The sequence below is a fragment of the Cordyceps militaris genome (assembly GCF_000225605.1).
Source record: "Cordyceps militaris CM01 unplaced genomic scaffold CCM_S00004, whole genome shotgun sequence".
NCBI lineage: Eukaryota > Fungi > Ascomycota > Sordariomycetes > Hypocreales > Cordycipitaceae > Cordyceps > Cordyceps militaris.
In genome coordinates this window covers 2,031,440-2,043,750 of record NW_006271972.1, presented here as the reverse complement: position 1 = coordinate 2,043,750, position 12,311 = coordinate 2,031,440, and the positions used below count along the sequence as shown (strand labels likewise).

The 12,311-nt window shown below is 53.2% G+C and overlaps 1 protein-coding gene across 1 annotated transcript; it reads left to right on the top strand.

Moving 5' to 3' along the window:
- Nucleotides 1-7,964: 7,964 nt before the first annotated feature.
- CCM_05638 (C6 transcription factor RosA-like, putative) lies at nt 7,965-11,724 on the top strand (the record flags this gene model as incomplete). Its single annotated transcript, XM_006670782.1, has 5 exons — nt 7,965-7,972; nt 8,214-8,382; nt 8,912-9,156; nt 9,620-11,323; nt 11,436-11,724. 5 exons carry the CDS (start codon nt 7,965-7,967, stop codon nt 11,722-11,724), a joined length of 2,415 nt encoding a protein of 804 aa, XP_006670845.1.
- Between the last annotated feature and the right edge of the window lie 587 nt (nt 11,725-12,311).

Below are 12,311 nucleotides of genomic sequence, written 5' to 3'. Positions count from 1 at the left end.
AGGCTAACGTGGAAGAACTTCTTCGCTCGCAGAGACGACCATCAAAAACCCAGTCTCATACAGCGACCCTCTTCCTGAATGCATGCCACTTAGTCAGTTGATGTATCAAGTAAAACCCTCTTCTCTCTCTCGGGCTGTCTTCGCCGTCTGGTCGCGAGGGCGCGTTGGACGCCACAAAAGCCCATTCTCCGCATCATGGCATGGAGACTGGGGGGCCTGGGCTGCTAAATATAGCTCAGCCCTGGCCCCCTCGCCTCTGACTGGCTCGCTTCACTGAGTGGGGCTTGTCGAATGCCGACACACCACCTGCCAGCAAAAAGCCCAGTGAAAAAAAAAGAAGCTCGATTCAGCAAATCACCTGGTCCATGGGGGCATATAACCACAATGCTAACGTTAGGGCATATTCTTATGGGCCAAATGCCCTGCTGCCCGTTCGTTCAACGTTGATGCAGAGTCGAAAATAGCGCCCCTCTCCGCTGCTATTCTTAGCCATCTCGGACGGCTTACTTTGACGTGGCCATTATCTTGTCTGCTCGCATATACATTCTTTCCTTATTATCAATGATTGCCTTTTCGTCCGCCGCTGCAGATAGTCTGTAACTAACAGAGTGTCACAGCATTGTGCGACGTGTCGACCTGCAAACCACTCTTCAGCCTCCACGGCAGATGCTGACTTGACGGAACGCGGCGATTCAATCACCCGATTCGCAAACAAACTACTTTTCCTCACCCCAGTGCATGAGCCAGAAACCTTTCTGTGCCATAAAATCGTTCTGGAGCGACACACCGCGGTAGCGACCAGTGTTGCCATTGTTCTGCCACGCCGTGGCGTTCAATAGTCTTATCCAAGCTGTGCCACGAGATGCCAGCAAGCAACATGAGACCGAATGCAAAGGCTGAAAAGTGGAATGGTTGGTTTGCCATCTCGCGACCTTTGACCTTTTCTACTAGCCCAGGGATGACTCTTGACGGCTTCTTCGCGCAAGCACCCTCCGAGCGCTCCACTGTAAGGCCAGCAGGCGATGCGAAACATTGTCACCATCGTTACCTACCTACCTAGCTAGTTAGGTAGGGTAGGCCATCAAAAGGTCGGCCCAGCCGGCGGGCGGCGCGCCCGCCGGGTTTCGATTCCATTGGTTGCCACCATCACGCCACACCACCTCGCACAGGATCCCTGTCTTGCCGGATTACTGGGTCGCTGTCAACATCTCCAATGACTTTCTTATCCACTTGCCATGTGCCAGACAGGTTGGCCCATGACGGAGATCATTTTTTAAGACAATTCGACATTGAAGACGTGCTAGATGTGCTTCCTTCTCTACCAACACCGACGTGCATCGCAGGTAGCCACAAAGACGGGACCCTTGCCAGCTACGTCTGCTAGTCTCGTCGTATCTTTTTTGAGGCAGCTGCATCAGGCCTTCTTCATTTCCGGGTGACCAACCTTCTTCAGCACGTATTTGTCCGGTCAAACCGTGGCGGGGATAGCACCAGAGAGCCAGATAGGCCGATGCGCGATGTGAGTCTAGTTGATCTTCGCTGCGAGAGGGCGGGCACTGTCCGTGGACGACAAGTCTCTCCTCGCTCATTGTGAAAGAGAATGTCGGAGACGCCGCCTCAGACTTGCGACACACGCTGCAACAGCACTATTCTTGAGCCCATAGGTCAACTGCCATCTATGAAAGACGCGTAGATTGGCCCGTTGTTTCACTGCACCTCTCTAATTTTTCCAGTACTGTCATCTGCGTCAGGCCCTGCAGGCGTGCGGGCGTGCAGGCGTGGTGTTTCGTTTGGGTGCGACCACGGAAAACGGGGAACTCGGCATGAAACGTTTCATTTTCGCCTCCAAATCCAAATAGCAACCACACACAGACCGAACGACAGAGTGCCATTCGCCGTGTGCATGGGGCAGGCACAGCCCTTTTGCGTTGCCACCCCGGAGCTAGAAAACTGGAGAGATTTCGGCTGCCGGAGTGAAATCGACGTCACTGCACCTCTCTTTCCCTGAGGCGGTAAAAGTGACTTACTTGGTTGTCCGGCCTCCATTTTGGCGGTAAAACGTCTCACATTATGCGGACTTGGTAACGGCAGCCTTCTCTTCCACCAGGATTCTCCAGAGCGTCTTGATTCCCAGCACTCTGGTTTTAGCCTGATCCGCAGCTTTCCCGTTTGGGCAGCTCGCTCAAGCAAGACGACTGCGGAGCCCAAATAGCGCCGGGTTTAATTTTCCATTTCACGTATATTGGCCGTGGCAAGATAGATTGCGATTTGATCGAGCGAAGCTTCAATAAACGGCAACAAGGAACTGTGAAAGCTGGTAGTTCCCGCGAATGAATTGGTGCGTCAGTCGGCCGAATTGAGGGCCAGCCGCGAAATGCAACAACCCGATCAGGCTGGCTTGGCGGCGCATGACGTAGTAGTGTCATACAGTGAGCACTGAGCAGTAGTTTGTGGTGAGCCGTGCCCGCGAAATAGAGAGTAAGTCTGTGCGCCATCAAGAAGGATAGAGGTGATTTGTGTGAGACAAAGAGCGAGCTGGACAAGGGGTAGTAGGGATAACCGACGAGCAGCACTTTCAAGCTCGACAGTGTAGCTTCTGGTGTACCCTTTGTTTGGTAGACTGGTAGCCCTAGCGGTGACGCGTGGTTTGGTCTACTTTTCTGTAAAGATAGAGGCCCGGACACGGTATAGTGTGTGGAAGAGAGGTCGGTGTACGGAGTAGAGTGGCTGGGCGATTGTTCCTTTGGCATCGGTCGTACGCTCCCGTAGGCCATTACAGCGAACCACGCCATTTCTGGGAATAACGCCTAGTTCCGCGCTTCCAAATGAAGGTACGGAAGGAAACGACAAATGGCGGAACCCGAATCGAAATGACGAGAGCCTATTATTAATGCGAATCGGCACCCACCATCCCGTCGGTGAATGGTCCAGCAGCCTGTCGTATGGACTAATAGTGGCTAGGGTAATAATGATGTTATTCACAGAATGGAGCTGCACGCGCGTCCACCACCCTTGTCCCGGTACCGATCAGGAAGGTCATCGGGGCGGCGCTCGCACGACCAGAAAAGGTTATTATTCCTTTTCGAGAAGAGTAGAGAGAATGAACCCGAAACAAACACATATGCACTAGCATGGAGTCCCATAGCGAGACCTTGACGCCTGAGTTGGCGCGCCTCAACATCAACAGGCAAATCCGTCTAAGCATTAATTCGTAGCAGCTGTGACCTGTCCTGCCTCGAGCATTCCTTGACAAGATTCCTCAGACAAGGGTCAACGTAATTGGCAATGGCCAAGGTGCCAATTTGGGACACGAGATTTGAGATCTGGCGTGGGACAAGGGTATGTAAGACCAAGAGCCGCAACAATAACTAGGACCACCTTGGGGGGGTTTTTGTTTAAAAAAAAAAAAAAGAAAAAGGGTCGGCCCCGGTCAGGGAACAGGCCTCGAGGCCCCGTCCGTCGTCCGTCCGTCCCCTGCAAAGGTCGTGGGCCGGGGTTTGGTTCGTTTGTCTTTGGCTTCAATCTGGGCGGCGGGGAACTGAAAAAGCTTCTCTTGCGGCTGCCGTTCTTCGCCGCAGGGGGTCTCGCAGCTGCAGGGGTCAGATGCTACCTCGGGCAAAAAAAAAAACAATCCAGGGCCATGAAAAGATCCTCAAGCCCATGTGAGCTTCTGCTCCAGCACATCCTTCTATTGCAACAAAGATCTGATGATGGGATAGGTACCATCCGTGCTCGGTACGTGATAACCTGCTGGACACCTTCTGCAGCCGCCTGCATCGCGCATCTCGCATCTCGTGGTAGAAGCCCAGCCCATCTGGCATCTTGAACCGGTCTGCCACACCTAGTTACAATCCAGCAAACGTCGCCATTCCCTCTCCTCTCGCCGTCTTGTCTTCTTGCCCCTCCATTGCCGAAATCGCCGTATCGAGTCCCCTGTGCGAACTGGCGCTAAGATGCCCGGACCTTGAGCTCGTCTACGCTACTTCTGTCGTAGCGCAGCTGTCTTGGCTTGGCGACGCCAAAAGTGATATCATGGGATCCATCATCTAGCAAACCAACTGATGCGAAAGAAAAAAAGGGTTTGTGTGCTTCTCGGACGAACAGCGCCCAGTCGGCAAGCGGGCCACCTCTCCAGCTCTGCTACTTGTTTCAGAGCCATACGCAACAAGTTCGAGAACAAAAAAGCTAAAAGTAAGACGAAGCAAAGTCGGTTGCTGATCAACCATCATGACTCCACCGGGAGCGTCGGTACCAGGTAGATGCGAACTTGTGAAAATACCGGCTAGCTGGGTGGCCGTGGAATCCAAACAAGGTATCAATTTATGCCGGACCCGGTGTTCTCGTAACCATATCCTAGGACCAGCGAAGGCGTCTCCATTGCAAAGGATACTTCGTACACCGTGCACAACGGCTGTGCAACAGCTGACCGAACCAAGCCTGAGGTTATTCGCAGCAGCGCCTCCCTTACGGCAGGATGAGCATGCAACGGATGGATACGCGGGAGCTCAAAATGTCGCCGCACATCCCTAAAAAAAGATGTCGTATCGAGATATCTCAAAGAGGAATAGAACGCCCCATAGGAAAAGCTCTCCGGACGGCCGCTGTTGGCAAATAAATGGCTGGCACCGAGACACTCAGGCCGCAGGTATGGCTGATCACTTGGTCAGCAGGAGAGATGCTGCCCGCACAGAATTTAGCCGAGTAGCGGGCACGATGTGAGCCGGCAAGGTTCCCTCCCGTCGGTGAATTGGCTGGACTGGTGTTGATTAGTGTAGCGCTATTCCGTACACTAAACTATAACACTGGTGCGAAGTGTGTTGCGTGGCTGAAGCAAGGCAAGGCTATAATATTGTGATTCTATCGCTGAAAGCGACCAGTTGCTTGAGAATATATCTCGTACTGGTTTTCTTGAGTCCTCTGTTGCAGTGCGCAATGTATCTCCGTCCGGAACTCGTAGGCGCGATACTTATAGACCGTGGTGCTATTTCCAAGTGGTGAAAAGCGAGAAAAAAAAGACGTTGGCAGGCATATGTAGTGCTAGATCGTGCGGCATCTCTTCAGACGTGACCTGGGCATGGGTAGAGGCGGCCCCTGGTCGATGAGTTTATTATTCATGTGTGCTGTAGCCCAGGTTGTTGACGTCGTCGCTGCCACCCCTCCCCTCCGGTCTTGGCCGCTGAGCATCCCGCTCCGCTTCCGAGTCCACTGTCTGCTGGGTTTCGGACGGGGACGGGCAGTCGCCGAGGTCGTCGTTGGGGCCTTGGGGACTAATAACACATCTGGTATTATTTCGTCAGCCAAGACGGAGATGCGGCAGGCGAAAAAGGTCGTTCGTAGACGAGGCCATGGTAACGTGGATGCAGCTAGTTAGCGGTGCTTGGGCATGGCGGGCGGGCTAGCTAGGTCGTCACTAACTCACCAGGCCGTTGCTGTGATGGATTTGGCGTCCAAGCCGAGTTGCTTGTGCCTCCCATATTTGCGGTGCGGTACAGTGTGTGTGTGTGTGTGTGTGTATGTTGTGCGTATTGTGCCTCTCTCTGCATGCATATTCTATTTTTGGGCCACAAGCTTGTTGGTGTGCCGTGTGGGGCTGCGACAAGAGGAGCGACGGTGCAGAGGACTGGTGTCGCCTCGCTCGCCGCCCAGCCCACAGGTTCGCAGGCCTGAGGGAGAGAGACATGGGGAAAGGAAAAAATTCGGAAATGGGCATCTCCTCGCGCCAGAATGCCGTGTGAGCGTCGGGCCTCGCCACAGCCCCAGTGGGCACCCGGCGGGCAGTTACAACACACAATATCAGTCCATGCTATCATGCCCTCCTTGTGATGCTTTTCATGGCTGATACCCGAAACACAATGCGCTGGTAATGACATTTCTTGACCGGTACTAGGACGCAAGTTCTGCGGTTACTGGGCTGTCGGCTCGGGGACAAATTTTGCTCTCGCCACCGGAGACCATCATATGGTTCGGGCGATCTTTTCGCCTTCTTTCGCCTCTTCTTTTGTGAATGGCACCAGCGAAGAAAAGGCTTGGCGTGATGAAGAGCGTAGGAGTCTGCTATTGCCGGCCTGTGTGGGCCGCCACAAACAGTTGGCCACTGCTAGTCGTCTGGCCCCCAGCTAACGACCCGAATCGACTTACTCCTAGTGTCGACCATGCTTCATTGTCCGTCACGGGAGTCAATCCAGCGCTGGAACCCTCCTCCCTGTCTTTTCCTTGACGGGGGTAAGTTGGTGTGCTAACCGCGGCTTAGCTTTGGTGTTTTCTCTCTTGCGACTCAAACCCCTTTTTTTAGAGCCCCCATTTGGATGAGGGATCTCGCGATCAAAGGAATCAAGGTAATGCGGAGGCGCAGCATGTTTGACCCTCCATTCCCGTCCATACGAGGAACATCAAGGTTTAGCTGTTCGCCAATAGACGCGCTCCAAACAGTGTAAGTGACGATGTTCCTGACCCCTTTTCGAGCTTCTCGCTTGCGATGACATGTCACCCCCTGGCTGTCGCTCTGGCCTGACCCCCTTGCATCTGTGATGCCAAAGCTTCGGGAAGTCGAGGAAAGAGTGTAAACCGAGGCTTTGTTTGCCAGTTCTAGTACTGCGACTACCCTGCAACCTAATTGGTGTTGGTGTATGCAAGATTTGGACGTAAAATTCGATTTGTAGAGAAGAAGAAGAGGAGCATCGTAACCTAGGTGACTACTGCAATTGTGATTTAAAAGAATCCTGCCGGAGTGGTAACAAGAGGCTGGAAAGACTCGCTCGAGGGCAACTGTGACGGCGTAATCAGATCGAGCTACAACGAAGCAATGCTGAGCACAAATGACGTCTAGTTCACCTAAGACAATCTCCACGTGTCTAGCGGCTCGTGAGCAATGGCAAGAAGCCAACACATCGATTGGTTCGCCGACTTGTAAGCACAAATGCTGCTCCTGCTGCTTCGGGCATGTGGTGGTACGAAAGCGGGCAAGACTTGGGTTGGGGTAGCAGTGCCGAGGGTGTGGGTGAAGTGGAGGGGGAATATATCGAGGAGAGACCAAATATGAGAACGTAGAGATAAGGTAGGCTAAAAGCGAGCCAAAAAAATTGTTTGTAAGAAATCATCTGTAGTTATGTGAAAGCCGGACAAGAAGGCGAGCAAACGGGCAAAGGTGGGGGCTTGGTCGGTGTGGTTTTCGGCACGCGAGGCTCGGGCAGGGTGGGTGTGGACTTGAGCCGCCTGGTTGGGATTAGCAGTTGGAGTTGGAGTTGAGTTTTGTTACTTTACCTATTCAGGTGATGGTGGCTGTGGTGGTGTTGATGGTAGTTGGTGGTTGGTGGTGTTGGTGGTGATGGGTGCATGTGTAGAGTTATTTTTATCTCGCCTTGCTCTTTACCTAGGACCAACGAGGCTAGTCGCTCGTCGTCTACAGTGGGCGGGCAGTCGAGTTGGAGAAGTGGCGGGCAGGCAGTCTTGTCAGTTTGACCCGCATTGGACATGTGCGTCATTCGGAGTGTGGGATTCTCGAGGAATAGACAGCAACAACGACAAGGGCTTTGTAATAAATTATGATAGCGAGGGGTATGGGCTATAATGACGAGTCTTTTTCACTTTTTAATCGGATTGTTGTTCTTTTTGCTCTAGTACTGTCTGTATTGTATGCTTGGAGTCTGCTGGGTTCAAGGCTGTTAAGAGACGGGGTGACCGCAGCCGTCTTTGAGACTTGGTACAAAATCCAGCTAGATGGGGCCAGCCAGATATGGTCTGAGGGATGCAGAAACATGGTGCAGATATCACCTCGACTCGAGCGACGGAGCAGGATCTGACAAGATGAAGATGGAGAGTATTCATTTTAGATTCTCAAGCAATAAGAGATAAAACGAATGATACACGAATCATTTCATATCCTTTTTTACTTCCCATTGTCCACTGTTCGCTTCTATTTTGGAGACGAGCTGGTCTTGGCCGATATTACCAGAGGTATCCGTACAATGCCCTGGTAGGCTGGTCCGCAGCGCGCCTGTTACAAAAGGACCACTTGACTGGGTGCCCTGTCGGTCAGACAGAGGAACCGGAGACGACACTTTTTCTTTTTGTCTTCTTTTTATTCAACCATTTATTTTATAGGCCAACTGATAGTCCCCGCCCAAAAAGAGCGTCGGGTCCACTACTGGCAGCCCGACACACACCCCTCCCCCCTCCCCTCTCTCAAGCCCCTCAAGCCCCTCAAGCCCCTCAAGCACGCCCTGCTGGGCTGCTCGGGCTGGCTGGCTGGACAATGCAGCAAGCCAGCGCTGTGCAAGGTTTCCCGCCGTCGTCACAGCGCCCTTTACAACAGTACAACACAGAAGGGCGGCATCCGCTGAAGCAAAAGCAACAGCTGCTGCTGCAGCCTCCAGCAGCCTGGAGGTAGGACAGCGCATCTGCGGGCCTGCCTGCACTGTATTTTCTACCGAACCAGTAATACAGCCGTCGATTCGTCGCCTGCTTACCAGCCCAACCTGCCAAGACACCCCTCTTTATCTCACCTCCCTGCACCCATTTACTGGTACTCCGTACTAAGTTATCTTATTGTCCAGCACTTTGCCAGACACTTTTGCACACCCAAACAACCACTGGCACCACTGGCACCCACCACACACATCCAGTTACCCACCGCCAACCCCAAACGCACACTGCCCACCTGCCGCCTGCCACAACCACCACCACCACCACCCACCCACCACACTCAACAATACACCACCACCAAGGCCGCCTCCACTGTTTCTATTTAACAATCCTCATCCCCCCATCCTCTTCCTCCAACCTCACCTTACATCCCATCATAACCATCATCAACATCTCTTGGCTCACACCTTCGCTTTTTTCTTCTCCCACCTTCGCTCCCCTACTCTCGCTCTTAGGAAGTCCTCGTTGACTCCTGTCATTCGCTTATTAGTGTCCTGTTTTGTTGTCTGCGCTTGTTGCCCATCCTCCAACGCCCAACTTTTCTCCTCTCCGCCGCTGTTGCCGTCTTGAACTACCATTTCCTCAAAACGACTCGATTCAGCTCCTCTACCGCCTCGAAAATACACTCGCTTGCCTGTCTGTCTCGCAGCCGACCCTCTCCACCACCAGAAAAGCAACAAAGTCAATTCCGCCTCCACAGGAACGCCACTCCACGACCACCTGCACTCCACTCGTGTCCGTCTGTTCCTGTCGCCTTCTAGATGCATATCTAAACATTCACCATCCCGTAACTCTTCTATTCAACTCCGCTCCTCCCGCACTGCAACATTGTCAACAATCCACAGCCTACTTTGCTGGGCACGTTGATTCCATAACCCGCAACAACCGACTTCAAGTCACTTACGATCGCTACCGCCTTTTTTTCTTTTTGCAAGAAGCTGGACTCTTTCCCGCCATATAGCAACTAGTTCAGAGATTCATCTCTGATCATTCTCGACAGTTTTTGTTCTCTACTCTGTTGACTTGTTTTTTATTATCCGTGTCCATCTGCTCCGAAACTCGGCCACGGCACGTCCCACACCGTCAAAGCCGGGTCTTACCACTTTCGCTTCTCGACCACAGCTTTGTTGCCTGTGGTTTGATATCTACGTGTGTATTCCTGTCCGCCTTTACCTCTATTAGGTACTGACAATATCAGGCCTCTCGCTTTACGAGTTTCACCTCTCGACACAATGGCCGGCCCCGGTGGTGGTCCTCCTCGTCGCTCCCACACCAAGTCCCGCAAGGGCTGTGAAACCTGCAAACGCCGCCACATTCGCTGCGATGAGAGCTTCCCTCAGTGCCGCAACTGCACCAAGCACAAGATCCGCTGCCCCTACAATGATATGCAGGTCACTCCTGAGCCCGAGCGCGCTGCTACTCCCGACACACCTGATCTGATGTGGACACCTCATATCGAGGCCGACATTGCTGAATGGCGACGTACTGGTGTTTTCCCGTTCCCTGCTCTCGGTCTCTACCCGGCTCCTATGGCTCAGCTCTACTCGCTCCACGATCTCCGTCTCATCTACCACCTCGCCGCTCTCTATCAGCAGCTTGCTCGGATGGATGCCAACAACTTTACCCTCTGGACTCGCCATATCCCGACTCTTCTCCAGATTGGCGCCACCACACCTTACGTCATGCACGCTCTCCTCGCCTTTTCCGCCATGCACATTGCTTTTCTAACCGACTGCCGTCGTGTTAGCAACATGGCTTTTGAGCACCGAGGCATTGCCCTGAGCGGTCTGCATGCCGCCATTGGCTCCTTTTCTCGCGAGACCTCGGACGCCATCCTCGCCGCCTCTCTGGTTCTGTCCTGGCAGGCCAGTGACTGGCGCAGCTGGACCCAGCTCATGCAGGGCACTGCCACCGTCATTGACGCCATGGAAGGCTGGAAGCACGAGTCCCTCTTTACCGACTTCATCGCCGAAAGCTGCACATTCCCTACAGCTCCTGCCTCGCCCGATCCCGAACACCGTCCCAGCCAGCCGCGCAGGGATGATCTCGACGCTTTCCAGCGCACTCTGGACCAAGTTCAAAAAGTTGAGGACCATCTGCGCTTCCATGGAGAGGAGACTACCCAGATCCAGCACCTCATTGGTTTCCTCAAAGGTGCCCGAAAGATTACCCCTGCTCTGTCTATTGCCCAGCAGTACGAGCGTCTTCAGCCGCTCCGTACCTGGCTCTTTTGGATGCCCGTCGGTTACCTGCAGAATTACAGTGCCTCTGCCAACTCCCTCGTTGTCATTGCCCACCTCTACACTGTGGCCCTTCTGATGGAACGTCTCTTTCCTGAAATTGGCGCCGCCTACTTTGGTTCCCTCTCTATCCTGCCCGTCGAGGAGATTGCCCGCCGCCTGATGTCCATGAGCGTTGCCAATGGCCCCAGGAGCAGGAGCGCTCACACCCCCCTGACTCTGATGGAATTCCCCATTGACACCGTCAGCGAGTTCCGCTCTCGCATGGGCTGGGTCAACCCTGAGAGGACCCGCTCATTCCCCCAGTTCAACCCACCCAACTTTCCTGTTGCTACTGAGGAAGTTGCTATGGCTGCCGGAACCGAGTCATACCTGTACAACAGCCCTGCCTTTAGCTACAGCGCTGAGGAGATGCCCATGCTCAACAACCCCGTCTCTGTGCCTGCCGATGGTAGCCCCATGATGGTGTCTTCCCCCTTTGCTACTGGACACTATCTCAATGTTCCATCGCCCTCCTTTGTGGCCTACTCTCCCGCCTCATCCACCTTTGAGGGTTCCGTCGCCTACAGCGACCCCGAGGAATACTCGTCCTTTGACCTGCACAACTTCCAGACTGGTCACTCGCCCATGCTCGGTGATTCGCATCTCAACTATGGAGTCGGGTTCGTCACTCCCAACCAACCGGTGTGGATTTAAAGGTTCCTTCGCCCTTCACACCGGCGCCCTCTTTCTCGGCCATGACCATTTCGGATTGACGTTTTCTCTCTTCCTCAGGAACCCGAGCCCCTCTTTGGCCAGCCACATAGCTTATCCACCGCCTCACCAGGATGCTAGCTCCATGTACGCGCCGTCGGCCCTTGCTGGCGACATGTCCATATACAGCACAGATTCGTTTACGATGCTTCCACGCCCCGAGTCTCCAATGCCTTCGAGCAGCTCACCCGCACATTTTCGCCACCGCCAAAACACCTCTATCTCGTCCGCCCTGCACCCACCGTCACCTCTGGCTCAAGCACCTCTAGTGCCTGAGCAGGATCCAAAGGGCAAGGGAAGGGCGACTTGAGGCCCTCTGTTTTCCGCTCGATGCTTTTTGCATTTTATCGCTTTTTCTCTGCAACGCAACAATACCATGTACACCACACTCCTTCTACACTCGCTTACTACCGACTGCCTGGTTATACAACCAGCAAGGACATTCCTTTCGAGTTGATCTCGACCACACTCCTTACGATACCCACGGGGATGGACTTCACCCGACCTTCCTTAATACAATAATGATACCCAGCATTAGACACTCCTTATTCACGACCTTGTTACGACTATCACCAGCATAGATATATACATTCCTTCGAACCATCAGATACATGGACCAGCAAACACAGCATTTGATTTGAAGCAAGGCGATGGGAGTTTTTGATTTGATTTGATTTGATTTGATTTATTTGACCGAGAGTCAACCTGGACTAGGACTGTAATACGGGCTTGTTTGTTTTGATTTCAACCTGATCTGGGCTTGGTAAATTTGTTTATTAGGAATATTTGCTTTTGAATTGGGGCTATATAGCCAGACCAAAATGGGTTTATTTGATAATGACTTGATGACTTTGGGTCTCTTTCCATAGTAGCAGCTACGCCTGCAATAATCGAGCC